Consider the following 24,004-nt stretch of genomic DNA (forward strand, 5'->3'; position numbering starts at 1 on the left):
TGGTGGTTTTGGCTCCGTGGACACTTTGGCCACCGTTTTTTTTAACGCCGTCTGGCATCTGGTGGCCACAAAATTTTTGGACCAGTTTGGGCGATTTTTTTCTTCTTCCTCAACTCAAAAAGGTTGTCTAATTCGTCCACCTTCTAACCCCCCAAAGACATGAAAACTCACGGCCGGTTGCGGCAGCGCAAGAAGAGCCAGCGGATAGCGAGTAGCGCTGGGCAGTCATCGGACGACGTTGGCCGGCGGCTGTCCAAGGCCAAGCGCATATCCATGGCCATTAGCAGTCTGGACCTGGCCACGCTAAAGGACCTGGCGCGTACCGGCAACGGCCTGCAGACTCTGCGGTTGCGGCGGCGGGCATGGCCGCTATTGCTGAATTTTCGGTCTCTGACCGACACCGGCGACAAGCAGAATGCACACCCTGACGAGGGCCAGGTTGACCTGGATCTGCGGCGAACCAGCCTGCCCGAGTCCTCGGAGCTGCGGCGCGACCCCAAAACAACCAAGCGGCGGCAGCACCAGCTGGGCACGGTAGTGCGCAATGTCCTGCGCAGTTACCCCTGGCTTAGCTACTACCAGGGATACCACGAGCTGGCTCTAACCTATCTGCTGGTGTTTGGCAGTGAGCAGGCGGCTGCCGAGGCGGCGAAAATGACTGCCCTGTTTTTTGTGCGCGATGCCATGGGCAGCAATCTCGACCATGTCCTGCAGCAATTACAGCTCCTATACGTGCTTCTGCAGCAGACATGCCCTAAAGTCCACCGGGTGCTGACGGAGCTCGATGTGCCGCCGTTTTTCGCCATCAGCTGGGTACTGACGTGGTTTGCGCATGACGTAGCATCTTTCGACGACATTTGCCGGATCTTCGATTTCCTGATTGTCAGCCCGACCATGCAGGTCGTGTATATGGCCGCAGCCGTGATTGCCTGCCGCCAGGACGACATTCTTGCGTGCGAGCGCGATTTCGCCATCCTCCACACTATGCTGACCAAACTGCCGGCCGAGGTCACCAAGTGGGACGACGTCATCGCCGATTCATACAACCTGGAGCTCAACTACCCGCCGCTGAAGCTGCAGCACCTGGGCAACTGCCATTTGCCGAAGCTCTCCGATGTCAACACCTATGAGGCTACGTGGAAGCGTCTGGATCCTGTGCGCCCGGTGATGTTTACCTCCCTGGTACCCGCCACAAATGCACATCCGCTGGCACCGAAGGTAAAGGCGGAAGGGAAGGAAAATCGCATGGCCCAGGTCATTGAGCTCACTAATACTGCACATAAGGCGCGCGAGCTGGCCATGCAGCACAAGTGGCCGCTGCTGGTGGCCACTGTTGCCTCAACTACGCTGCTCATGTACATGTGGGTCATGATGCAACATCTGAACATAGGAAGTACATAGGCATGCACTTATAGAGTTTCCTAAGTTAGTCATCATAAATGCCATACAGATTGTTACATAACTAACCGCAGTACGTTATATGTGACTTCTTGATGTATAACTATAAATGTAGCGAGATGAATTATGTGCTAGATATGCAATTACTTTCCATATCTATGAGATGTACAAAAATCCAATTTCACACTACACTTGGATACTAGCATTTATTTATAGTACTAAGAAGAGTATGCACAATAGCGTCTTTTTCTCTTGCTCGTTCCTGGAATGGGTCAAACCACATCCCACCAGCAGATATGTCAGCAGTACCTTTGAAACGAATATCGCTGAGAGTCGGGTTCCAAAACAGGTTGGTGTAGATGCCTCTTGCTAATGTTCGAATATCCTCGACGTTGGGTTGATTACTGTTGAAATTACAGACTACGTGCCGCTCAAAGCCAGGAAGGGATGCCAAAATTCCTGTCTTTAATAACCCAATAGACTGAGCCCTTCCAGTGCACCAATTTTTAGTTACCAGCATCTCTATATCCTCAGGAGATCGTTCACAATTTTCTCCAATACCGACTGTTGCGCAGAGACACAGTAGGTAGAGTAGCGACTCCCAATCATCCAGCTCTGTCTGTTCCACATCCGTTCCCAATAGGTTGCTGATGCTCCTATAGGGGAGCACTCCAACAGTCTCTGGATTCGGCCTTTGACGCTCGCCTACATCCACTGCGCAGTCAAAATCTATCAGCAGTCCACGGGGTGGTTTGCCTTCCTCACGCACAACAAGGATGTTGTTGTTTGAGATGTCACGGTGGAGGATGTTGCACCGCCGCAGAACCTCGGTGTGGCAGCGCATCGCATCGCCTAGCACAACAATAAGCTCGTGGACAGAATCGACGGTTTCCAGCGGTTCGCCGATCGGTGACATAACCAGACGCTTGTGGACGCGGAACGGTATTGCTGTGTTGTCTGGCTTGCGCAGCGAGTAAAGCGGGCCCAGTGCATTTCTCGTGTTGTCCTCAAATCGGCCCCCGTCAGTATCTATCGAGACACGACCACCGGCTTCGAGCTTTGGGTAGACCAGGTCCTCGACATCTGAGTTCGCAAGCTCCCCCTTGATTCTGCGCATAAACATCACCTCGTCTCGCCTATCTCTGGCAGGGTCCTCTGTGGCCTCCGGCCATGTGTCCTTCAAAGCAAACTTGGGCTTGATTTCGTCGCCAGAAGGCCTCTCGTCTGTCACCAAAAAGCACCTCGTGTGCCGACCGAAAAGGCTGTCTGCTCCTAGTAGCACCTTGTCAAAGTAGTACATTTTTGTGGCTGCAGAACACGATGACTCGTCTGCTGTGTCAGGACACTCGATGGTCCCGTAGTTGTTATCCTTGTCCCAGTGGACTGTCGTGTCGAACCCCAACTGGTCCTCATCGCAGAGAGACCAGTAAACTAGCAGCTCGATGAATTGTTGGCGACCAAATGCAATGGACATGTCAAGAGCGCTGGATGAGAAGACCACATCGTTGGAAAATAGACACACCCGCACCTCATTGTCGCAGACGGTCAAGCCAAAAACAAAGCGCCGGTCAAACTGAACCTTATAGATGCTGCGTGTGCTCTGCATCAGCTGCGCATATGCCTTGTCGATGATGCGCCGAGTTTTGCCTGGTCGTGCCTCGATGACAGCAAATGCATCAGCACAGCAGAAGCTGTTGAGCGGCTCGATACTGCTGCCTCTGTGTTGTGTAGTGATGCCTGCTTCGATGGTTGGAGAGCTGCCTGTATTGCTGGGATGGCACTCTTGATTCATGCATGGTAGAAGACGGCGATATGTGGGATGCTCCCCAAGCGCGTCTGCATCTAGTGCGCTAATGAAACTGTCGATCTCCTGTGCGACGAAATAAATGAATGACTGCACTGATGTATGTATCTGTTTAGCATCGTCCGTATCGTCACCACAGGTACTGTCTGGTGGTGTAGATGGTGCTCCAATAGGCTGATGCTGTATCGACTCGGGTGTAATCCACTCCTGAAACCCTGCAAATGCATTGGTCGTGGCTGCACTGCGCTCATCCTTGCTCATAGCAGATGTTGTGCCGGAGAGCAGCAGCTGTCGATAGTTGTTGTTTTGCATGGGCGCTTCCAAAGCCGACTGGGTTTTGCTAGTGTCAGCTATTGCGTATGTGCTAGCTGTGTTGAGCCGATGCTCCAGCTCAGCTGAGATGTGCTTGGAAATGTTGCTGGCAAGCACTCTCCCGGCAGCACTCTGCGGTTTTGCGATGTCGAGCACTGCATCTGCATCTCTAATGAGCCGCGTCTTGGCCCACATGTCTGCCTCAGTATCTGTCTCGTCATCGTCATCACTACACCACCTGCTATCGAGTGAGGATTCTGCTGTATATGATGCCATACTCGGTGCTGAGGATACTGTGAAACTGGAAGACTCGTTCAACCTGGCAGCGGTCCCAATCTCGCTGGACTCTGGAGACCACTCTACATTGTTCTGTAAATGTTAGCTGATCATCGTATAGTAAACAGCTATGTACTTGCAAAGACGATAGCCATGTGCTTACCTTTTGGTTGGCTTGAGGTGGGTGAGTTAATTGGCGACAGCAATTTATTGCCTGAGCTTGAAACTTGTGCATGAGCACTCTGTCTAGTGCGAATTCTGGGCTGCATGCCAGGGCCTTTAGTTTTGGCTGCTAAATGCTTCTTTTTGCGCGACTGGCTGCTAGTCTTTTTGGTAGATGATCGGGGACTAGGTATTGAAGACTCGCCTACACTTCCATATACAGATCGATTACTATCCACCACTACCATTTCCCTTCCTACTAGTGATGCACACCATATCCTTACCTTCACTTGAAATTGTTGCCTGCGCTATTTTTGCTGGCGATGGCCTGTTGTTCTTCACCAGATCCTTGTCTGTCTGACGCATCTTGACACCAGAGCTTACCAGCTGATCAGTCGTTGGAGCAGCGGGCTGAGCTCCTGTTGCTAATGGTATGACTACGATGGAAAACAAATGGCAGTTCATTTTAATGGAGTGTTCTCGATGCTATCAAATCTACCACAAGCATAGACTTACCTCCAGTTGAAATCTGAATCTGCTCAGGGCTTGCCAGCGATGGCATGTCGATAGGGTGTGAGAGTAGTGCCTGAATACTCTGATTGGTGTGGGCGCTTGCTCGTCTGTCCGCAACCCTTTTTCTTGTGGCCTGGCGCTTCTTTGCGCGCATTTGGCTGACGTCCTTCCGGGAAACAATCCGAGTACGCAACACCAGCGATTCACCTATTGCGTTTTATACTGTGTGATTAGTATCTAAAAAGCAAGTGCACATGCCATGCTAGTGACAACAATGTCTTACCATCCATATCGCTTGAAGTGTGTGCCTTTTTAGGAGGCGATGGTCCTTCATCAGATGAATCCTCATCATTGGCAATCTTTCTCTTGGTGATGGAGCATTCTGCCTTGGAAGTCACTTCAGTAGCAGACTGAACTCTTGCTGCTGACAGTACGACTACAGTGACAAATAAATAGCAGCTCACTTTAGTATGATGTTCTTGGTATAGGTACAACTACGACTAGCATACACTTACCTCCAGTTGAAGTCTGAGCCTGCTCTGCGCTTGTCTGTGACAGAATGTCGATAGGATGCACCAGTAGTGCCTGAATATTCTGCTTGTTGCGAGCGCTTACTCGTCTGCCCACAGTCTTGTTTCTTGTGGCCTGGCGCTTCTTTGCGCGTAAATGGCTGTCAGTTTTGCGGGCAATAATCTGGGTATGCAACACCAACGAGTCATCTACAATGTCATGTATCGTGTGGTTAGTGTCTGAGGGGTCAGTACACCTACTGCTCCAACAATGCGAATGTCCTACATACCTTCCGCGTCACCATATGTGCGTGTCTTTTTGGCAGGCGACGATCCATCATCATCGAGCGAACTGTCATCATCTGTGAACTTTCTCTTGGTGCTGGGGTTGAGCGCTTTGCTGGTGTCACTCACACGAGAAATGCACACCCTCTTGGGTGGGTATATTTGCAGGTCGATGCCTGGCTGGTCGGGGTCCGAAAGCGGCCGCTTGGTGCCGATGCAGACTATGGAGCCACAGGTGTGCCCCTCGAGTACCTGCTGTTGCTGTGCGGGAATTTGCTTGCTGCTCATTACAAATGAAGTAATTAGAGAAAATGCAGAAAATGTAAAGCTGGGAGGTCAAATAAGCGAGATCAAGAGGCCGTCAACAGTCTACACTTCAACTAAGCTCTTTGAGCAGGTGTGTCTACCAGTGTGGTCTTTGCTTTGGTGCTATGCCATTGTTGTCATTAAGATCAAGCTGTTTATACTGCTTGAGCAAATCGAATCTGATTCAGCCAGGCATCTGTCATCCGAAATGTGGCTGATGATGAGGAATGCTGTACTATTACTAGCGAGACATTGGCTGCAGTCGACAAACTTGAGCTACGCATACTCTCTCCAACAATAGTCATTGCTCTTGACACTCAAGTCAGCAAAGGTTAAGCTAACCAGGTGAGCGAGCCACCTCTCGGCATTGAGGTATTGTGTACCATCAATGTGATATATACTACTGTAAGCTGCGATAATAGCACATGCTTTAACTATACTCTAGTCCTCAGTACCTGAGTTTCAATGTGGTGTGAAAGATAATAAACATGCAATTTAATAGAAAATGATTGAAAAACTCAAGCATCTGAGTCTGCCAGTGCTTTAACCACCATCATCGAGTCCCTCCAGGCTTTTTCCATGATCTCAAGCAAGCTTGAAGCAATTGTGCCCCTTTGACTTGCTCGTTCCTCAAATGGATTAAACCACATACCATCAATATGTATATCTGCAGTACCCATGCAGCAGCCATTGCTAAGAGTTGGGTTCCAAAACAGATTGGAGTAGATGTTACCTGCTAGTTTCTGCAAATCCTTGATATCAGGCTGGTCACTCTTGAACTGATGGATTGTGTACCGTTCAAAGGCACGAATGGTTGCCAAAGCCCCTGCCTTTGATATTCCGACAGATTGAGTGTTACCAGTACGCCAATTCTTGATTTCGAACTTCCTCATCTCTTCTGGTGATCGCTGATATCTCTCTCCAATACCGACAATTGCATTAAGGCAAACGAGATAGAGTAATGCCTCCCAATCATCCAGCTCTGTCCGCTCCACATTTGGGCCTAGTAAGTTGTTAATACTCATATAGATATTTGACCCTGACTGAACCGTACGAGTGCAGTCATTAATCTTTTTCACATCCAGTGCATTATCGAAGTCCATCAGTAGTCCGCGAAGTGGTTTGCCTTCCTCACGCACAACAAGGATATTGCTGTCCGAGATGTCACGGTGGAGGATGTTGCACCGCCGCAGAACCTCGGTGTGGCAGCGCATCGCATCGCCTAGCACAACAATAAGCTCGTGGACAGAACCGACGGTTTCCAGCGGTTCGCCGATCGGTGACATAACCAGACGCTTGTGGACGCGGAACGGTATTGCTGTATTGTCTGGCTTGCGCAATGAGTAGAGTGGGCCCAGCACATTTCTCGTGTTGTCCTCAAATCGGCCCCCGTCAGTATCGAACGAAACACGACCACCGGTTTTGAGCTTTGGATAGACCAAGTCCTCGACATCTGAGTTCGCAAGTTCCTCTGTGATTCTGCGCATAAACATAACCTCGTCCCGTGTGTCGTCATGGTCCTGTAGAACCTCCGGCCATGAATCCTTCACAACAAACTTGGGCTTGATTCTGTCACCAGCAGGGTCCTCATCTGTTACCAAAAAGCACCTCGTGTGCCGACCGAAAAGGCTATCAGCTTTGGCAACTTCATCTCTGAAGTAGTACGTTTTTGTTGCCTGGCTGCCCGATGACTCGCCTGTAGTGTCAGGGCACTCGATGATCCAGTACTCGTGCTCACTATCCCAGGTCATCGTCGGATCATACCCCAGCTGGTCTTTGTCGCACAGCGAGAGGTTCACCAGTAGCCCAATGTACTCCCGACGACCTGCGCTTATTGACACGTCCATGGGGTTGCTTGCAAATATGCAGTCGTTTGAGAACAAGCAGACCCGCACTTCAGTTCCACAGGAGGTCTGTCCCAGAATAAAGCGGCGATTCGGCTGGGCGGCATACATGTGGCGCGAGTAGTCCACAAGCTGCTTGTATGCGTCATTCTTGTCCTTGCGGGTGTTTGAGTACTTTGCCTCGACAATGGCGAATATATCTGCATAGGACATATCAGGCAGCTGCTCTTCCAAATCGCCAGGTCGACAGGTGGTCAACCCGATGTCAATCTTGCGGTCGTCGTCGCCGCATAGGGGCTTTCTGTTCGTCTTCGGATAGCAGATGATGCAGCGCTGATGAACGACAGAAGGGAAAAGCGTACCGAGACCAAGTTTGTCAAAGAGGAACTTGACAAATGGGGCAACAAAGTGAACGAAGGACTGGAAAGGGGTGTACAACTTTGTTTCTTTCTTGCCGCCGGCCTTGCCCTTGTTGTGGTGGCGGACCCACACCTGCAGCTCCTCCAGGATTCCTCGCAGACTTTCGAGGAACTCCCTCCTTTTAGCCTTATACCCTCTGGTTCGAAGTCGACGCGAGCGCGGGCTTTCGTCTTTGGCGTCCTTGTACAACAGGTTCATGGTGTGAGTGAGTATGCTGCTCGCATCAGAACCATCTGCATTGGGGTTCAGCAAATGTTCCAGCTCGAGGTGGATAATGTCGGCTATGGATGAAAAAACACTACCCGCCTCTCCCCTCGGAGCTATGATAATGTGGATTTGGTCGGTACCCTCGATGAGTTGGCCAGAGACAACACTCTCGGCGAGCTCTTCGCGCTCTGCCTGGATCTCTTTTTTGGTTAAGAAGCGATTCTGCAGCTGGTCTATATCCAGAGGCCTTTGCAGGAGTTCGGTCTGCCGGTGACGACGATGCTGTCTCTTCCCTTGACCTTGATTGCTGCCTATTTGTCAAGTGTTGTGTTAGTAGACATGCTCTTTTGGTTAAAAACGTACGAGGATGTTTCCAGTACTTACTGTTGCTGCTGCTGTTTTGCAACGTGTTGTCGTTTGGCGCTGACGGCACCGGTGAGTGACTGAGCGCTTTGCTCACGTCGCTCCCTCTCAGGCGCTTGCCTGGACTGTTCTTGAGTGAGATATTGCTTGTGCGTTTGGCAGACATGGTTTAAATATTAGGTGTAAGTAAAAAATAATGTCCAAAGGGCAAAAGTACAGGACACATAGGATGCTTGCGCAGCCAGGATTTGTAGGACGGCGACTGCAGCGGCACTGTCTACTGTACCTGCTTGAACCCACTCTGTCGGCAGTCCCTTTTTGCACATGCAGGCAGATGTGGCTTGTGTATGTGCCGTATTTCGGTGCACGACTAAGCTGCTGATGGTTTTTTTGTCACTTCAATTAGCCATTGTACCTGCTTCAGTTCGGGTTATCCACGCATTTCCCCATCTCCCCTGGCCTCTATCCATCGTTTCTGCATACCCATTTCTTTTATGTGAATACTAGCTCATTTACGGTTTGAAAAATGTATTCATTTATATATAATTCACTATGTGTACATATCCAAATGCTCATGGGCGCAGGTCGGCACCAACATTCCGTAGAGGCCACAAAAATGTCACTGACAATCTGCAAACCTCTGGGCGTCAGTGCCATCAAGTTCCTTTTCTGGAATAGAAATACTGATCAGCTATGGAGAACGTCAAGCCTGGCTGCACAGGCGAGTAAGGGGGCGCCTACCTACATCGCCTCCGCATACCTTTCCCCAAGAGAGTGACATCTGGCCACAAATGTGGTCGGGGATACTTGTTACCCACACACAAGGAGAGCAGCAACACATGTGATCAGCAAATGAGCTGCTGTCTATATTTGGATCCAGGGGTGGTTTAAGGCGCCCCAGATGCCACCCTTGCTGTGCTATAGAGCTGGGGCTAGGTTCTTGAGCCCAAAAAGGTGTGTGCAGCTCCTCCTGTGTACTATACCGTCTGCTCGGTTTTTGCTGAATGGCGCTCATGCCAGCGGGCTGCATGAGCGATTGGTAAAGCCGCTTTGCCAAATCATGGTCATTTTGCGCCGTGTCCCTCTTTTCCAGACAAATCACTCGTTACTCAGTTGGCTTGTAGTTGTCGATGGTGACGTTTCTTATTTGCAACTCTGCTCCGCATATAGGTCTTGGGTGCTGCCACAGCGAATAAGGAGTGCATCCTGCCCTGCTCAAAAGGCTTGCAGTGCCATTTGCATAATCTATTTCCATGCGGCTTACACAGTGTCTTGGTTGGAAATGCACGCCTGCCTTTATGCTGCTCACAGTCCATACTGTCAAAATCCCCTCCATCCCCTGCATGCTCGAAGCAAGCAGAACAGCGGGTTGTCACTGTCAAGTGTTTTGTGCATGGCCTTGCGCTGCGTGCTGCTGCGGATCATTGTGCAGCTGCTATTTTCGGTTAATTAAGCTCCTGTTGCGCAACCAAAAATGCTTGTTCTGCTCATGCCAATAGCCCCTGATTTTGGAGCAGACTGACACCACATGCACGGCCATTGTTCATACTCATTCTCGCTGCTCCATCTCCGCATGCTTCAGTGCTAAAAGTTGTTTTTGGCCTGCCAGTGTGGAATTCGAGCGATGCCAAACTTTTATTGCTCGGGACTTTCAGTCCAAGCTCCGGATCCACATAGACTGCAATGCATGCGTTGCCGCTGCTGCCCCTCAGAAGCAGTACAATGAGTCTTCTAGTGAAAACCAGCGTGCGTAGCAAAGGAATTACTCAAAGTTCTCTTGGCAGGTGATAGTACGGATAAAGTAAGCGGCACACCCAGTGGTCTGTAGTGCCTGGTATCATGAAATAGTGTATCAATTTCTACTTTCTGTACGTCGTCCCACTATATAAGCTATTGAGGTATTCGAAGTATATGCCAGCAATTTCTTGTAGCAATCTTATTTTCGATATTTGCATGGCTAAAAAGTGGACTTCTGACTGGATTGCTCTTATATAGTCATCACTGGGACAATAGGAGCTAGCGACTCTACAGACAAAAAACCACATACCAATCTCAGCATGTAAACTGCTGCAGGTGATGCTAACGGTACAAATATTCACTAGGATTTGAGACACAGACCAGAAAATCAATAAATTGTGAATGAAACAGATGCTAGGAAAAGAATACAGATGCTGTGGATAACACAATGAAATGCACTAACTGCCTGACTGCGGCGCTAAATATGACCACCAGTCCCGACCACATTATGTTGATGTCAAAGAGCACGGCCAAGGCAGTCGAGTGCGAAGTCAGCAGCAAAAGGTCGAGCAGCCATGGATAATATGGCTCGTTGTAGTCCCATATAACTAGCAAAATCATCAACACCTTGCCGAAGCTCGATATGATTAGTGCTGTCGATATGGTAGCCCAGCGCTTGACCTGCATGAAGCTGCGCTGGTGAATGATCGATGCTAATACAATGCCACACAGCTGTGATGATGCGTCAATGGCGGACAGCACCAGGATGAACAGGTACTGGAGCGTGAACGAGTGCTGCTTGCCAAACAGAAGCTCGTTCTGGCCACGCAGCCGACCACCTTCTTCAAGCCGGAACCAATCGATGTACACGTTGAAAAGAACTAGAAGCACGCCAAGCTTGGCCACATTTCGCTCAATCATCGACTGGCGGAACTCGAGCTTGTTAACTAGCAGGTGTCTGTACACTTGGGGCTTATGAAGCAGCATATCGATGAATATAACAACCACGTCATGCTCAATGTACTTGTCAGCAAAGTTTTTGCAGCTCTCGCACTGCGTCAACCGGATGTGCCCAACACCATATTCGGTATACAGACTGGCTACTGGGCTTCCGCACTCTATGCACACCTGCTTCTTTGGGCACTCGACGACATCTGCTTTTTGCTCCATTGCCTGAATCGATACTTGTGGCGACGATCTGCCGGACACTGACGGCGACTCAGCCATTAGCGGCGACTGCGGTGTTTGCGGACCGAATGTCAGCGTGAACGCGGTTAGGACCAGGACTATTATCAATGGAAACACGACTTTGTACTGGGAGTCATCAAGGACATGGCACTCGCAGCCCATGCGGTTGCAGCTGATGGTTTCGGTTGTGTTGAGGACTGTGACCGACGTTGCACTCAGCGTGCATATCACCGTGTGGATATAGTGTCGAAATGGCAGCAGGGGGGCAGACATTTGCAAAATGAAAGGGAACGGGAATTAGAAAACAAGCGGACAAGCGGAAAAGAGGATGGTTGTTGGCTGATGGGGGAGCTAGAATGGAAATCTTGACTTTTCGGCCTCGATCATGGCAGACACCTATGGCGCAGGCCAGGTGGGAAGGCTGTGGTGTGGAGCCTGGGTTCGAGCAGCCTAGCCCGATCAATGTGCATCGCGTGCTGTCGCATCCTGCTGGATCTGTCACCGCAGAAAAGCACCATCTAGAAGCTGGCTGGCCGAGGCAGCAAAGATCACTCCCGATCAGCAGATCAGCGGGCGCTGCTTGTGTGTGTTTTTTCAAGAGCCGCTGCTGATATTTTCACAAGGCCATCCTTGTCTTCTTGTTCAACTCAAATTTCTTGTTTATTTCTCCAACCAACGTTTTCGACTTCTTTCTTACCCATGGCAACTGCGACGCCTGAGACACTGGCTGCGAGCCTTCAACAGTCACTAAGCGGGCATGCTCATGAGCGCAAGCAGGGTAGGGGCAGCAATAAAAGCAGACATTAAGCGTAAGCATTTGGCTCAAGCTAATGCACTATTCACCTTTATTGTAGCTGAGCAATATCTGGACAGCATGGAAAAGACGCCGCGGTTCGTGGTACCTCTGCTGCAACTGGTGAGCGACGCAGGAATAGATGCGAGCGTGCGGGTGGCCGCAGCGCTGTATTTCAAAAACTTTGTCAAGCGCCGCTGGCCACAGGACGAGGACACGGAGGACCTGCTGGCACTGGAGGACCGGCAGGCAGTGAAGAAGGAGATTGTGGGTCTGATGATATCAGTGCCCAAGAAGCTGCAGTTGCAGATTGGCGAGGCGGTATCGGTGATTGCCGACAACGACTTCCCTGAGCAGTGGCCGGACCTGATCCAGGAGCTGGTGACGAAGCTGTCACCAACGGATTTCCACGTGAACAATGGTATCCTGCAGACAGCGCACACGGTGTTCAAGGGCTGGCGGTCGGCGTTCCGGTCGGACCGGCTGTACACAAAGATCAACTACGTGCTTGGCCAGTTCACCGACGCGTACATGCAGGTGGTGGTAGCGACAGACCGGTTGATCGATGAGCACGCAAACGACAAGCAGGCACTGAAGATTCTGCTGCATTCGCTGATGCTGCTGTGCCAGATCTTCTACGACCTCAACTGCCAGGACCTGCCGCCGTTCTTCGAGGACAACATGGACGCGTTCATGGCCACATTCCACAAATACTTGGTGTACTCTAACGCCAATGCAGAGAGCGACGATGACGATGTGGCCGGCGATCTAGAGGAGGTCAAGGCCAGCATCTGCGAGATCATTGAGCTTTATGCGCAGCGCTACGAGGACGTATTCAAGCAGCTGCCGCAGTTTGTCGAGACAGTGTGGAACATGCTGACCACTGTCAGCTCCGCGCACAAATATGACAGCATGGTGAGCCGCGGCATGGCGTTCCTGCGCACGGTTGTCAGGAACCCGCGTCAGAGGCAGCTATTCTCGTCGAGTGAATCGCTGAAGCTTATTTGCGAGCGCATTATCATCCCCAACACAGTGCTTCCCGAGGACGACGAGGAGCTGTTCGAAGACGACCCGATGCAGTTTATCCGGCGCGACATCGAGGGCAACGAGGCTGGCAGCCGTCGCGAGGCTGCTGGCGATCTGGTGCGTGGTCTGCTGGACCAGTTCTCGAGCGAGACTACACAGGTCATGTCGATGTATATCCAGAAGGGGCTGGAGCAGTATGCGGTGAACCCGGTCGAGAACTGGCGTGACAAGGATGTCGCGCTATTCATGGTGACATCGGTGGCCGTCGTAGCCTCGGTGAACTCGCTAGGCGCGACCAAGATCAACGAGTTAGTCAACATCACCGACTTCTTTACTTCGCAGATTGTGCCGCATCTGCAAGACGTCAGCTCTGACCAGTCAGCACCGATCCTGAAGGTCGATGCTATCAAGTATGTCCACACATTCCGCAGCCAGCTGCCGCGCGAGTTTTTGGTGCAGGCGCTGCCGTGGCTCACCAGCCACCTGGCGCATCCTAACCCGGTGGTATCGACGTACGCTGCTATCACGATCGAGCGGCTGCTGATGCTGAAGAAGGAGGGCAAGCTGGTGTTTGGCCCAGGCGACATCCAGCCGCTGGCTGAGGGCATGCTGGTGCACATCTTTGGGCTGCTTGACCGTGCAGGCTCACCAGAGAAGCTGGCTGAGAACGACTATTTGATGAAGGCGGCGATGCGCGTCATCTTGGCCAGCCGCACTAATATCACACCGCTGGCACCGGCGGCGCTGGGCAAGTTGGCACAAATTGTGGCCGAGGTCAGCAAGAACCCCAGCAATCCGCGGTTCAGCCACTTTATGTTTGAGGCAATTGGTTCGCTGGCCCGGTTCACGTGTGCGGCTGAGCCTTCGGCGATCGGTCAGTTCGAGAGTACGCTGTTCCCGATCTTCCAGACGATCCTGCAGCAGGACATTGCTGAGTTCATGCCATATGTGTTCCAGATCCTGGCCCAGCTTCTGTCTGTGCACCAGGCGTCGGGCAAGCTGCCCGATGCGTACATGGGCTTGCTGCCGATGCTGCTGGTGCCGGATCTGTGGGACTCGCAGGGCAACGTGCCGGCTCTGGTGCGGCTTTTGCAGAGCTACCTGCAAATCGGCGCAGCGCAGTTGGCACAGCAGAACCAGCTGGCGCCGATTCTGGGCGTGTTCCAGAAGCTGATTGCCTCAAAGACAAACGACCACCTAGGCTTCAACCTGCTGCTTGCCATCACGCAGTTTACGCCGACCGAGTCGTTCAAGCAATATCTGCGGCCGGTGCTCACGCTGTGTCTGACTCGCCTTCAGTCGTCGCGCACAGGCAAGTTCACACGCAACTATGTCCATTACCTGGGCTCGCTCATGTGCAAGGATCCGCAGAGCGGCGCCGGCGTCGAGCTGCTGTACTCGACTATGGAGCAGATCCAGCCCGGACTGTTTGCCAATGTGTTGCAAAACGTGCTGCTGGAAGCCATCCCGCGCGTCATTGGTGCTGTGGAGCGCAAGGTCACTGTGGTTGGGTTTGGTCTGCTGGTTGCGTCAGCACAGTTCCAGAGCAACCCTGCCTATGCGCAGCTGACGGGTCCCACGCTGCAGCAGCTGGCTGTGCTGCTGATGGACACCAAGGTCAAGGAGACCAAGACAATTGCCGACCGTAGTGCGCTCGATGGCAGCGCTGCAGCCGCCTCGGCGTCGGCCACTGCGGGCGAGGAGGACCTGGACTCGCTTGAGATTGAGGACACCGGATACCAGGCGTCGTTTGCAAAGCTAGCGACACTGGGTGACGTCAAAATTGACCCTTGCCCGCAGATCACCAATGCTGCAGTTGGTCTTGGACTGGTTCTGAAGCCGATCCAAGCCCAGCTTGTCGGCGCCATGCAGCAGCTGGAGCCTGCCGCGCGCGATTTCGTGTCGGCCATCATTGCCCAGTCGTAGAAAGCACCTCCAATGTTTTAGCCATTTAAATAAATTAACACGTGCGCTATAGTTTGAGCGAATCGCTGCAGCTTTATTGACGGTAGTTGGTTTTTTGGTTGAGCCCACATTCGGTGGTGACTGACTCCATGAGGGATTTATTGGCGTCTAGGAAAGGACCCGCTGCACTGCTCTTGCTTTTACTTATTGCTTCTTTTTGTCGCTCTCTGCACCGCCCCAGAAACTTCCTTTTTACAATTGTCTATTCTGAATGCAGCCGCGTCTTGAGGCAGCAGCAGCAGCAACCTGAGAGAGAGGCCAGAGACGACTTTTTGTTTACCATTGCGTGTATTCTTCTTCCAAATTGTGGTCGTCCTTATTTGCCAAAAGGGAAATCCACAAGGCCTATTATTTGCCTCTAAACTTTTTTATTTTCGCCAGCGCACTTCAGCATTTGGTGCAAGGGATCCATTTTCGCCTTCCGCGTGATCAGCCCACGATTATTGCCAGTCTTTGGCGTCAAAAGCACGGCCCCCTGCCCAGCAAAGCCTGCTTGCATACTTCTCGATAAAAAAAAAAACTCGCGGATTATATACAGGATCCTCATTTTTTCGCTCCACTCTTTCCTTCTTTTCCTAGCCTATCTGCTCTTTCTTATTTATTCGTTGCGAAGAGTGAGAGGTGGCTATTGAAATTTACCGCACACGCACCCACATTCATCACTAGCACTCCCACGCCCTTTTATATATTTCTGTCCGCAGAAACACAAGGATGACGGCACGGTTGAGACGGGGGACTGGGTCCATGCAGACGCTGGGCGCAAACATGGAACAGTGGCTGTTTAGAAAGGACGACATGCAGAACACGCCGTCGTTGACAAGCAGCGACTACTCGACACCTGTGGGCAAGATCATTACGCTAGAGGACGAGCGGTTACGACGGAATAAAGGGTGTGGGTTTATCCACAACGTCGTGCGCAGACTCGAGCTGTAAGTTTCGGCGGAAAGGGATTGGAGGGGTGTTTTCTTTTCCTTCTTGAGGCATACAGTACTTAACGGTAGTTTTATACGTAGGCCGCAGCTGGTAGCGTCGACAGCATGTGTGTTTTTCCATCGATTCTTTATGCGTCAGTCGCTGGCCGATTACCAGCACCTGGTAAGTTGATCAAAGGCGATTGGGCTTGGGCATGCGAAAGCCGTTGCGGCGCTTGTGAGAGCGCTGCCCTTGCGAATGCAAAAAGCAGTTAAAAATGTGCCCATGACGAGCAGCGCCAGGGCAAACGTGGGAAGGCAGGCGTGGCTAACAGTCCAATTCTCTGCTAGGAAGTGGCTGGATCGTGCGTATTCCTGGCGACCAAGGTGGAGGAGCACAAGCGGAACCTCAAAGACGTCGCATACAAGTGCGCGCTGGTAGCGACCAAGGGCAACGAGGCCGAGTCTGTGCGCAGCCGGGACAACTGGGTCAAACTACTGCAGCGGCTAGAGATCACAGTGCTCGAGAACTGCTGCTTTGACATGCAGATTGTGCACCCGTACGAGTACATCTCGCAGCTGGTCATTGAAATGAACATATCGGTAGATGTGGCCAAGGCGGCGATGGCGCATGTCAACGACTGCCTGCGGTCAGTGATTTGTCTGCTATATAGGCCCGAGGTGATAGCTGCGGCTGCTGTGGCGTTTGCGCTGGCGATCCGAGGCGAGAGAGTTCCAGTGGAGCAGCTGTTTCACAGCCCGGTGCTGGGCTTGACAGCGCAGGACGAGCAAGCAGTGAACATGTGCTTGGAGGATATAGCAGAGTTCTACAGCCGCGAGGCCGACTTGGCGATGGAGCATATGCGGCAAATGAGCAGTCGGCCGGGAAGTGGTGGATGACATGGGCAGTAGTCGGCTGCTCCAACAAAAATCATACAAATTACACGCACTAGTTTTCCCTCCCCCCTTTTGTCAGACAACAAAACGATAATTCCTCTTTTCTATGTCTCTCCCGTCCTTCCTCAGATGATTTGTACAATATACCACCAGTCAAACGGCACCGGATAGATGGTATGTGCACCATGTTGACATGTTCAGGGTGTGATATTGTCGGCCGGGTGTAACAATGGATGTGCGGTGTAGGCCACAGGCTAACAACATGGCTGCCTCTTGTTGTTTCAGCAGTAGGCATCGCGCAGCTTCTTTTTCAGGACATCCCGGTAGGCAGTAGCTGGCAGCACAATGGCCCTCGGTGAGGTGGGGGGTGTTTGGGGGAGGGGAGAGTGCGGGCGTGCTCGGCCTATTACTGGCGCAATTGAGGCTTTGGTTGAGCCAACTATGGCAAGATGCAGATACGAGGGGCCATTGTTTGAGCCAAGTAGAGACATTTTTCTGCAAAAGCGTCAACAAAAAGCCCACATCTGGCTAGTTTTACTAGCGTTCAGCTTTCCCTTCCCACACACGCATCGCTGCGCCAGTTGTTAGTTGAAAAGGGCGCTTCTGCTTGGCTCAGTAGCGCATTTCAGCTCCTGCTATTCCTCTCCCTCCTCGCTTTCTACCATAGCTCCCAGATACATCCATTTGGTTTTACATATTCTGATAATCTCACTATACTACTATTATGTCGCAGGTGCTCGAGGATGACGATCTGTCTCGTCTCTCCGAGGCAGCCAACATGGACTCGGAGGACATTGTCAACATCCTTGTCAAGCGCTTTGAGCGACGCCCACACGGGCAGCCATACACCAACATTGGCTCGCGTGTGCTAATCGCAATGAACCCGTTCGAGGTCCAGGAGACCAGCTCCGACGACGGTGCCATGCGCTACGCCGACGACTACCGCGATATGTCGCCGGAAAGACCCGAGTTGCCACCGCATGTGTTCAAGACTGCCGAGCAGGCGTACCTGCATATGCGGCAGACTGGGCTGAACCAGAGCCTCATTTTCATGTAAGTAAGGAATGTTTGTAGCTGGTCAACACTTTATCCTTGGTTGGTGGTATCGCAGACAGAAAAAAGAGAGTGCGCCTATCTTGCACGGTGGCGCCGTGGTGAGCGGTATCAGCGCTCCCACCCCCGAGCTGTAAAAAATAATATCACCGCTTGATAGCCAGGTATTGTGCAGTGGCAGGGGAGGGGGCGTTCGTATTGTTCGTATGCTCGAAAGCGGGCCACAAATAACAATATTAGAAACTAAAAATACAGCATCCAAATCACAACATCCATGTAGCGGCGAGTCGGGCAGTGGAACCACGGAGCAGCGGCGGCTGGCGTTCCGGTTCTTCTCGCTGCTGCGGTCGCACTCGAAGAAGGACGTGAAGCTGTTTGCGCGGCTGCAGCAGGCAGACCAGGTGCTCGAGGCGTTCTCCAGCGCGCGCACCATGGCGCACGGCAACGCTTCGCGCGTGGGCATCTATTCGGAGCTGCAGTTCGACCAGCGCGGGCGCGCAGTGGGAGCCAAGACATTGACGTACCTGCTAGAAAAGGCGCGCGTAACCGACGTGCCTGCCGACGAGCGCAACTTCCACGTGCTGTACTACCTGGCCAACGGCGCATCGGCCGAGGAGCGCGTGTCGTTCGGGATCCCGCAGGATATTGCTGCGTTCGAGTACCTGAGCCGTGCGGCTGGCGGGCACCAGCGCGCGGCGCATGTGGGTGATATCGAGCAGTTCAGCGATCTGTGCTCGGCTATGAAGCACGTTGGACTGCATAAGCGGTACCAGCGACATGTATTCGCGGTGCTGGGCGCCATTCTGTGCCTTGGTAATCTGATGTTTGTGTACGAGAGTCAGAACGGATTCGACTCGGCGGTGGTGCGCAACACGGACCTGCTGCAGCAGGTCAGCAAGGTGCTGGGCGTCGATCCGATTTCGCTGGAGACGGCGCTGACCAACAAGACTCAGAGCGTGGCAAATGAATCGTGCACTGTCTACCTGGATGCTGTGGGCGCAGCGCAGCGCCGTGACGAGCTGGCGCGTGCGCTGTACTCGCTGCTGTTCAACTGGGTGGCGGAGTTCATTAACGCTCGGTTCTGCCGCGACGACAGCGAGCGCGAGAGCTTCATTGGCATGCTGGACTTTCCTGGGTGGCACACGCAGCGACGCAACGGCTACGAGCAGCTGTGCACCAACTACGCCAACGAGCGCATCCAGCACTTCATGTTCCACCAGGTCTTCGAGGTTGGCAATGACGAGTACAAGGCCGAGCGCATTGCCGCCAGCATCCCTAGCGTCGAGTTTCCGGATCGCACGCTGTGCCTGGACCTGTTTATGAAGCCAAAGACCGGCCTGTTCTCGATCATGGACCGGCAGGCCGCCGAGCTGATGGGCCGCAAGCCGCAGAAGAAGCGCAACCGGCGCGACTCAGCTAGCTCAGTGGCACCCGAGTTCGACCCGGAGGCGACAGGGCGCGTGGCGACATTCCAGCTGCTCAGTGCCTTCAATAAGCACCACTCGGGTAAGGCCAGCGAGCGCAACCCGCACTACCAGTCGATCGAGAGCAAGAACGAGATGAACTCGTTCACCGTGTCGCATTTCTGGGGTCACGCAACCTACGACATTGAGGGCTTTGTCGACAAGAACCTGGACCAACTCAGCTCCGACTTTGTCGCCGTGTTCCGCGGCGATGGTACTGCCGAGAACGCGGGAACACGCAACGGCTTTGTGTCTGGGCTGTTCACCGACAAGTCCATTGCCACCGAGGTGCACCCGCGCAACGAGAAGACAATCGTGCAGGCCCAGGCGCTCAATGTGCCGATGCGGGCGCCGTCGATGATGCGCGCCAAGAGCAAGCTGCCGGCGTCGCGGCTCAAGAAGATCGGCTGCCTGGCAACGCAGTTCAGCCGCGCCATGTCTGAGCTCATGGCCACGCTGGACGACACGCTACCGTGGTTCGTAGTCTGCATCAAGTCCAATGACCAGGGCAAGCCCAAGTGGGCCGATGCCCGCAAGGTGCTGGGTACTGTCAAGGGCTTTGCCCTCGACGACGCTGTCCGCCGCAAGCGCGTCGAGTATGCCGCCGCCATGCTGCCCACCGATTTCTGCGACCGCTACGGCGCTGTCATCAGCGAGCATGTGCCCACAGCCGCTGGCAAGCATGGCGATCCGCGTGAAAAGTGCCAGGCACTGAAATTGGCCATGGGCCTGGACGATGCCAGCATGATGGTTGGCGCATCCAAGGTCTTCCTGGACTTTGCCACCTGGCGCCGCATTGACGACCCGGTGCGTGCCCACGAGCGTGGCGCCCGCAACCTGCAGGACACCGGAGATCTTAGCGACTGGGCCGAGCAGCGCGGGCCGGACGACGCCAAGGAGGGCAATGTCGGTGTCAGCTTCAATGTCGATCCCAAGGACGATGCGTATGCGCGCGCCCTCAAGGACCGCGTCGACAACGACACCCGCTCGTTCTACTCGGACGACGAGGCCTACCAGGATCTTCTCGGCAAGGACGGCTTCTCTGACATCCTCAGCGAGGGTGGCTTCCAGGCTGGGTTCTCCGATGTGCTGAGCAATGGCGACGCCGACGAGCAAAAGGAGAGCTTTGAGGACCAAGAGGACAACGCCCATTCGATGACCCTGGTGCGCCGTGTGTGGCTGGGTGTCGTTGCCTTCATGACCTGGATGGTTCCAAACAAATGCATTGCTACCTGCGCCGGTCGCAAGCGCAAGGACGAGCAGGTCGCGTGGCGCGAGAAGCTGACCCTGTGTCTGCTCATCTTCTGGAGCTGCGCCTTTGTGATCTTTTGGATCTGCGGCCTGGGCCTGCTGCTGTGCCCCCACCAGAATGTTTACTCTATCGAGGAGCTCGCTGACCACAGCACCGAGAAGGACGCCCTGATTGCCATCCGCGGCGAGGTCTTTGACATCAAGAACTTCAACCACATGAACATCGCCAACAAGTACATTGTCGATCACAACTACCTGGGCCGCGACCAGTCCGACATCTTCCCGCTGCAGCTGTCGTTCGTGTGTCCCTTCGAGAACATGGACCCGCGCCTGTCCACTCAGCCTAAACCGGTTCTGTACTCCGAGGCATACTTCCACGACCAGCGCTGGTGGCGTCACCCGACCGACAAGGGCTTCAACTACTACCAGTACCGTCTGATGCGCATCATGCGCGAGCAGTACGCCAAGGGCCACATTGCCGTTGACCCGAAGCTGATCAGGGACCAGGCTGCTGGAAACGCCAAGGGCCAGAATGACGGCAAGAACCTGATCCGCTGCATCATCAACGAGGAGGTCTTCGATCTAACCGACTATATTAGCGCCAATGGCGCCCCGTACGTTGTGGTTCCGGATGGTATGAGCAACTCGAGCAGCTTCAACCGCCAGTTCCTGGACTCCAACGTCGTCACCATGTTCGAAGAGAACAAGGGCAAGGACATTACCGACAAGTGGAATGCCTATTTCAGCAGAGATCCCAACATGCGCAACCTGCACTACCAGTGCCTGCGCGGTGCCTTCTATGTCGGCAAGGTCGATTTCCGCAAGTCTGCACGCTGCTATGCCGCCAACTACCTGCTCCTGGCCGGTTCAATCGCCCTGGTCTCTGTCATCTTCTTCAAGTTCATTGCCGCGCTGCAGCTTGGCAGCCGCCGCGAGCCCGAGCCTGGCGACAAGTTCGTTCTGATGAATGTGCCGTGCTATACCGAGGGCGAGGAGTCGCTGAAGAACACCATTGACTCCTTGGCCAGGACCAAGTACGACGACAAGCGCAAGCTGCTGTTCATTGTGTGCGACGGCATGATCATGGGCTCGGGCAACGACCGCCCGACCCCGCGCATTGTCTTGGATATCCTGGGCGTTGACCGTGATCAGGACACCGAGGCCCTCAGCTACATTGCTTTGGGCGAGGGGTCCAAGCAGCACAATATGGCCAAGGTCTACTCCGGCTTGTACGAGATCGCTGGGCACGTCGTCCCCTACCTGGTTGTTGCCAAGTGCGGCACCCCGCAGGAGCGCACGCGTCCTGGAAACCGTGGCAAGCGTGACTCGCAGATCATGCTGATGGGCTTCTTCAACAAGGTGCACTTTGATCTGCCGATGACGCCGCTTGAGCTCGAGATGTACCACCAGATCAAGAACGTCATTGGTGTGGCACCGTCGCTGTACGAATATGTACTCATGATCGATGCCGATACCGTGGTGCTGCCGGACTCACTGAACCGGATGATCCGCACTATGCTGCACGACGTCAAGGTCATGGGCCTGTGCGGCGAGACCAGGCTGGCCAACGCCAAGAGTTCGTGGATCACCATGATGCAGGTCTACGAGTACTTCATTTCGCACCACCTGACCAAGGCCTTTGAGTCGCTGTTCGGCTCCGTCACCTGTCTCCCTGGCTGCTTCTGCATGTACCGTATACGCTCAGCCGACGGCCGCCCCCTGCTGATTTCCAAGGAGGTCATCCATGACTACTCGGAGAACATCGTTGACACGCTGCACAAGAAGAACCTGCTGCACCTCGGCGAGGATCGTTATCTGACCACCCTGATGCTGAAGCACTTCCCGTACTTTAAGAACAAGTTCAACGCCGAGGCGCAGTGCCTGACGAATGCGCCGGACTCGTGGAGCGTGCTGATGTCGCAGCGCCGTCGCTGGATCAACTCGACTGTGCACAACCTGTTTGAGCTCGTATTCCTGCCGCAAATGTGCGGATTCTGCTGCTTTTCGATGCGCTTCGTTGTCTTCATCGACCTGATCTCGACCATCATCATGCCTGCGACGCTTGTGTACTTGGCGTACCTCGTGTACCAGCTAACCAACCCCGACTCGACAACCTCGTACATCTCGCTGTACCTTTTGGCTGGCATCTACGGTATGCAGGCACTGATCTTCATCCTGAAGCGCCAGTGGCAGCATATCGGCTGGATGATCGTGTACATCATTGCCATCCCGTTCTTTACCTTTATCCTGCCTGTCTACTCGTTCTGGCATTTCGATGACTTTTCGTGGGGCAATACTCGTGTCGTGGTCGGCGAGTCCGGTCGCAAGCATGTGTATATGGTCGATAACGAAAAGTTCGACACGACGACAATCCCGCAGCGCAAGTGGACCGACTACGAGCAGGAGCTGATGTGGGAGGCTGGCACGCCGTCGCAGCAAGGCGGCTCCGAGATGGGCTCCCGGCTCGACCACGTCATGTCAGGACGCCCCGGATCTGCCATTGGCAACTTCCCAAAGTCCATGAGTGGCGTGTACAACAGCGCCACAATGCCTGGCGCCTACGCAGCCTCCAAGACGGGATCGGTGTACATGGATGCCGGGTACGGCTATAACTCGAACTCGGCCGCCAACATGACCATCCGCAGCAACATGCCGCTAGTCGACAACATGGCGAATTCCGGGCGCATGACACCAGGTGGCACCAGTCCGCCAGCGCACATGTATAGCGGCGACACGTACGATGTCATGAGCTATGCGGCAGCGAGCTCACCGCCACTCGACTATTCTGCAGCGTTTGCAAGCCAGCACCAGCCAATGCAGCAGTCGCTGATGCAGGTCCAGCCGCAGCAGTTCATGCAGCAGATGCCACCCGGCTACGATCCGCGTGTGAGCCAGCTGATGACCTCGCAAAGCAGCCCGATGCCGCAGCAGCAGCCAGCGCAGCGCATGCCATCGCCGATCGTGGGCGGCATGCCAGGCGATTCCGCCATGTACGCCGGCACAGTCTATGGCCAGAATGCAGGCACAATGATGCCGGGCGATGTGCAGCAGTTCAATACTGTTGCGTCGGCGCGCTCGGCCGGCCCAGTGACAGATGAGATGATTGCATTGCAGGTGGCACATGTGTTCAGCATGGCCGACCTGCAGACGTCGACGAAGAAGCAGGTGCGCGAGCAGGTGGCCAGGGACCTCGGAATGACTGCTGATGAGCTCAAGGCACGCAAGGAGTTCATTAACTCGTGCATTTCCAGCGAGCTGGTCAAGCGCGGTGGTGCCTAGTTTCTCCATCCAAGATTCTCTTTCTCTTTTTCTCTTTCCCTT

The 24,004-nt window shown here is 53.6% G+C and overlaps 8 protein-coding genes across 8 annotated transcripts; 5 read left to right on the plus strand and 3 right to left on the minus strand.

Annotated features, from left to right (window-relative positions):
- The first annotated feature begins 91 nt into the window (after positions 1-91).
- Positions 92-1,455, plus strand: DL89DRAFT_267736 (RabGAP/TBC). Its single transcript, XM_040887644.1, has one exon. It carries the CDS (start codon positions 274-276, stop codon positions 1,399-1,401), a length of 1,128 nt encoding a protein of 375 aa, XP_040743231.1. The 5' UTR covers positions 92-273; the 3' UTR covers positions 1,402-1,455.
- A 27-nt stretch (positions 1,456-1,482) lies between these two features.
- Positions 1,483-3,875, minus strand: DL89DRAFT_162648 (uncharacterized protein). The gene has a single exon (XM_040883682.1). The coding sequence runs from the start codon at positions 3,788-3,790 to the stop codon at positions 1,598-1,600; it is 2,193 nt and encodes a 730-aa protein (XP_040743232.1). The 5' UTR covers positions 3,791-3,875; the 3' UTR covers positions 1,483-1,597.
- Positions 3,876-6,083: 2,208 nt separating this feature from the next.
- On the minus strand, positions 6,084-8,573 carry DL89DRAFT_316891 (uncharacterized protein; the record flags this gene model as incomplete). Its single annotated transcript, XM_040891077.1, has 2 exons — positions 8,421-8,573; positions 6,084-8,347 (listed from the first exon to the last, which is right to left on the minus strand). The coding sequence occupies exons 1-2, from the start codon at positions 8,563-8,565 to the stop codon at positions 6,084-6,086; spliced, it is 2,409 nt and encodes an 802-aa protein (XP_040743233.1). The 5' UTR covers positions 8,566-8,573.
- A 1,929-nt stretch (positions 8,574-10,502) lies between these two features.
- Positions 10,503-11,652, minus strand: DL89DRAFT_267738 (Arv1-domain-containing protein). The gene has a single exon (XM_040887645.1). The coding sequence runs from the start codon at positions 11,595-11,597 to the stop codon at positions 10,551-10,553; it is 1,047 nt and encodes a 348-aa protein (XP_040743234.1). The 5' UTR covers positions 11,598-11,652; the 3' UTR covers positions 10,503-10,550.
- A 312-nt stretch (positions 11,653-11,964) lies between these two features.
- Positions 11,965-15,090, plus strand: DL89DRAFT_322901 (Cse1-domain-containing protein). The gene is made up of 2 exons (XM_040891361.1): positions 11,965-12,102; positions 12,179-15,090. The coding sequence occupies exons 1-2, from the start codon at positions 12,024-12,026 to the stop codon at positions 15,067-15,069; spliced, it is 2,970 nt and encodes a 989-aa protein (XP_040743235.1). The 5' UTR covers positions 11,965-12,023; the 3' UTR covers positions 15,070-15,090.
- Positions 15,091-15,139: 49 nt separating this feature from the next.
- Positions 15,140-15,645, plus strand: DL89DRAFT_162672 (uncharacterized protein). Its single transcript, XM_040883683.1, has one exon. It carries the CDS (start codon positions 15,198-15,200, stop codon positions 15,468-15,470), a length of 273 nt encoding a protein of 90 aa, XP_040743236.1. The 5' UTR covers positions 15,140-15,197; the 3' UTR covers positions 15,471-15,645.
- On the plus strand, positions 15,498-17,075 carry DL89DRAFT_267740 (cyclin-like protein). The gene is made up of 3 exons (XM_040887646.1): positions 15,498-16,037; positions 16,122-16,203; positions 16,371-17,075. The coding sequence occupies exons 1-3, from the start codon at positions 15,820-15,822 to the stop codon at positions 16,917-16,919; spliced, it is 849 nt and encodes a 282-aa protein (XP_040743237.1). The 5' UTR covers positions 15,498-15,819; the 3' UTR covers positions 16,920-17,075.
- A 565-nt stretch (positions 17,076-17,640) lies between these two features.
- On the plus strand, positions 17,641-23,962 carry DL89DRAFT_293183 (uncharacterized protein; the record flags this gene model as incomplete). The annotated part of the gene is made up of 2 exons (XM_040890366.1): positions 17,641-17,969; positions 18,250-23,962. 2 exons carry the CDS (start codon positions 17,641-17,643, stop codon positions 23,960-23,962), a joined length of 6,042 nt encoding a protein of 2,013 aa, XP_040743238.1.
- Positions 23,963-24,004: the final 42 nt, after the last annotated feature.

This window comes from Linderina pennispora (genome assembly GCF_002104995.1).
Source record: "Linderina pennispora strain ATCC 12442 chromosome Unknown DL89scaffold_7, whole genome shotgun sequence".
Lineage (NCBI taxonomy): Eukaryota > Fungi > Kickxellomycota > Kickxellomycetes > Kickxellales > Kickxellaceae > Linderina > Linderina pennispora.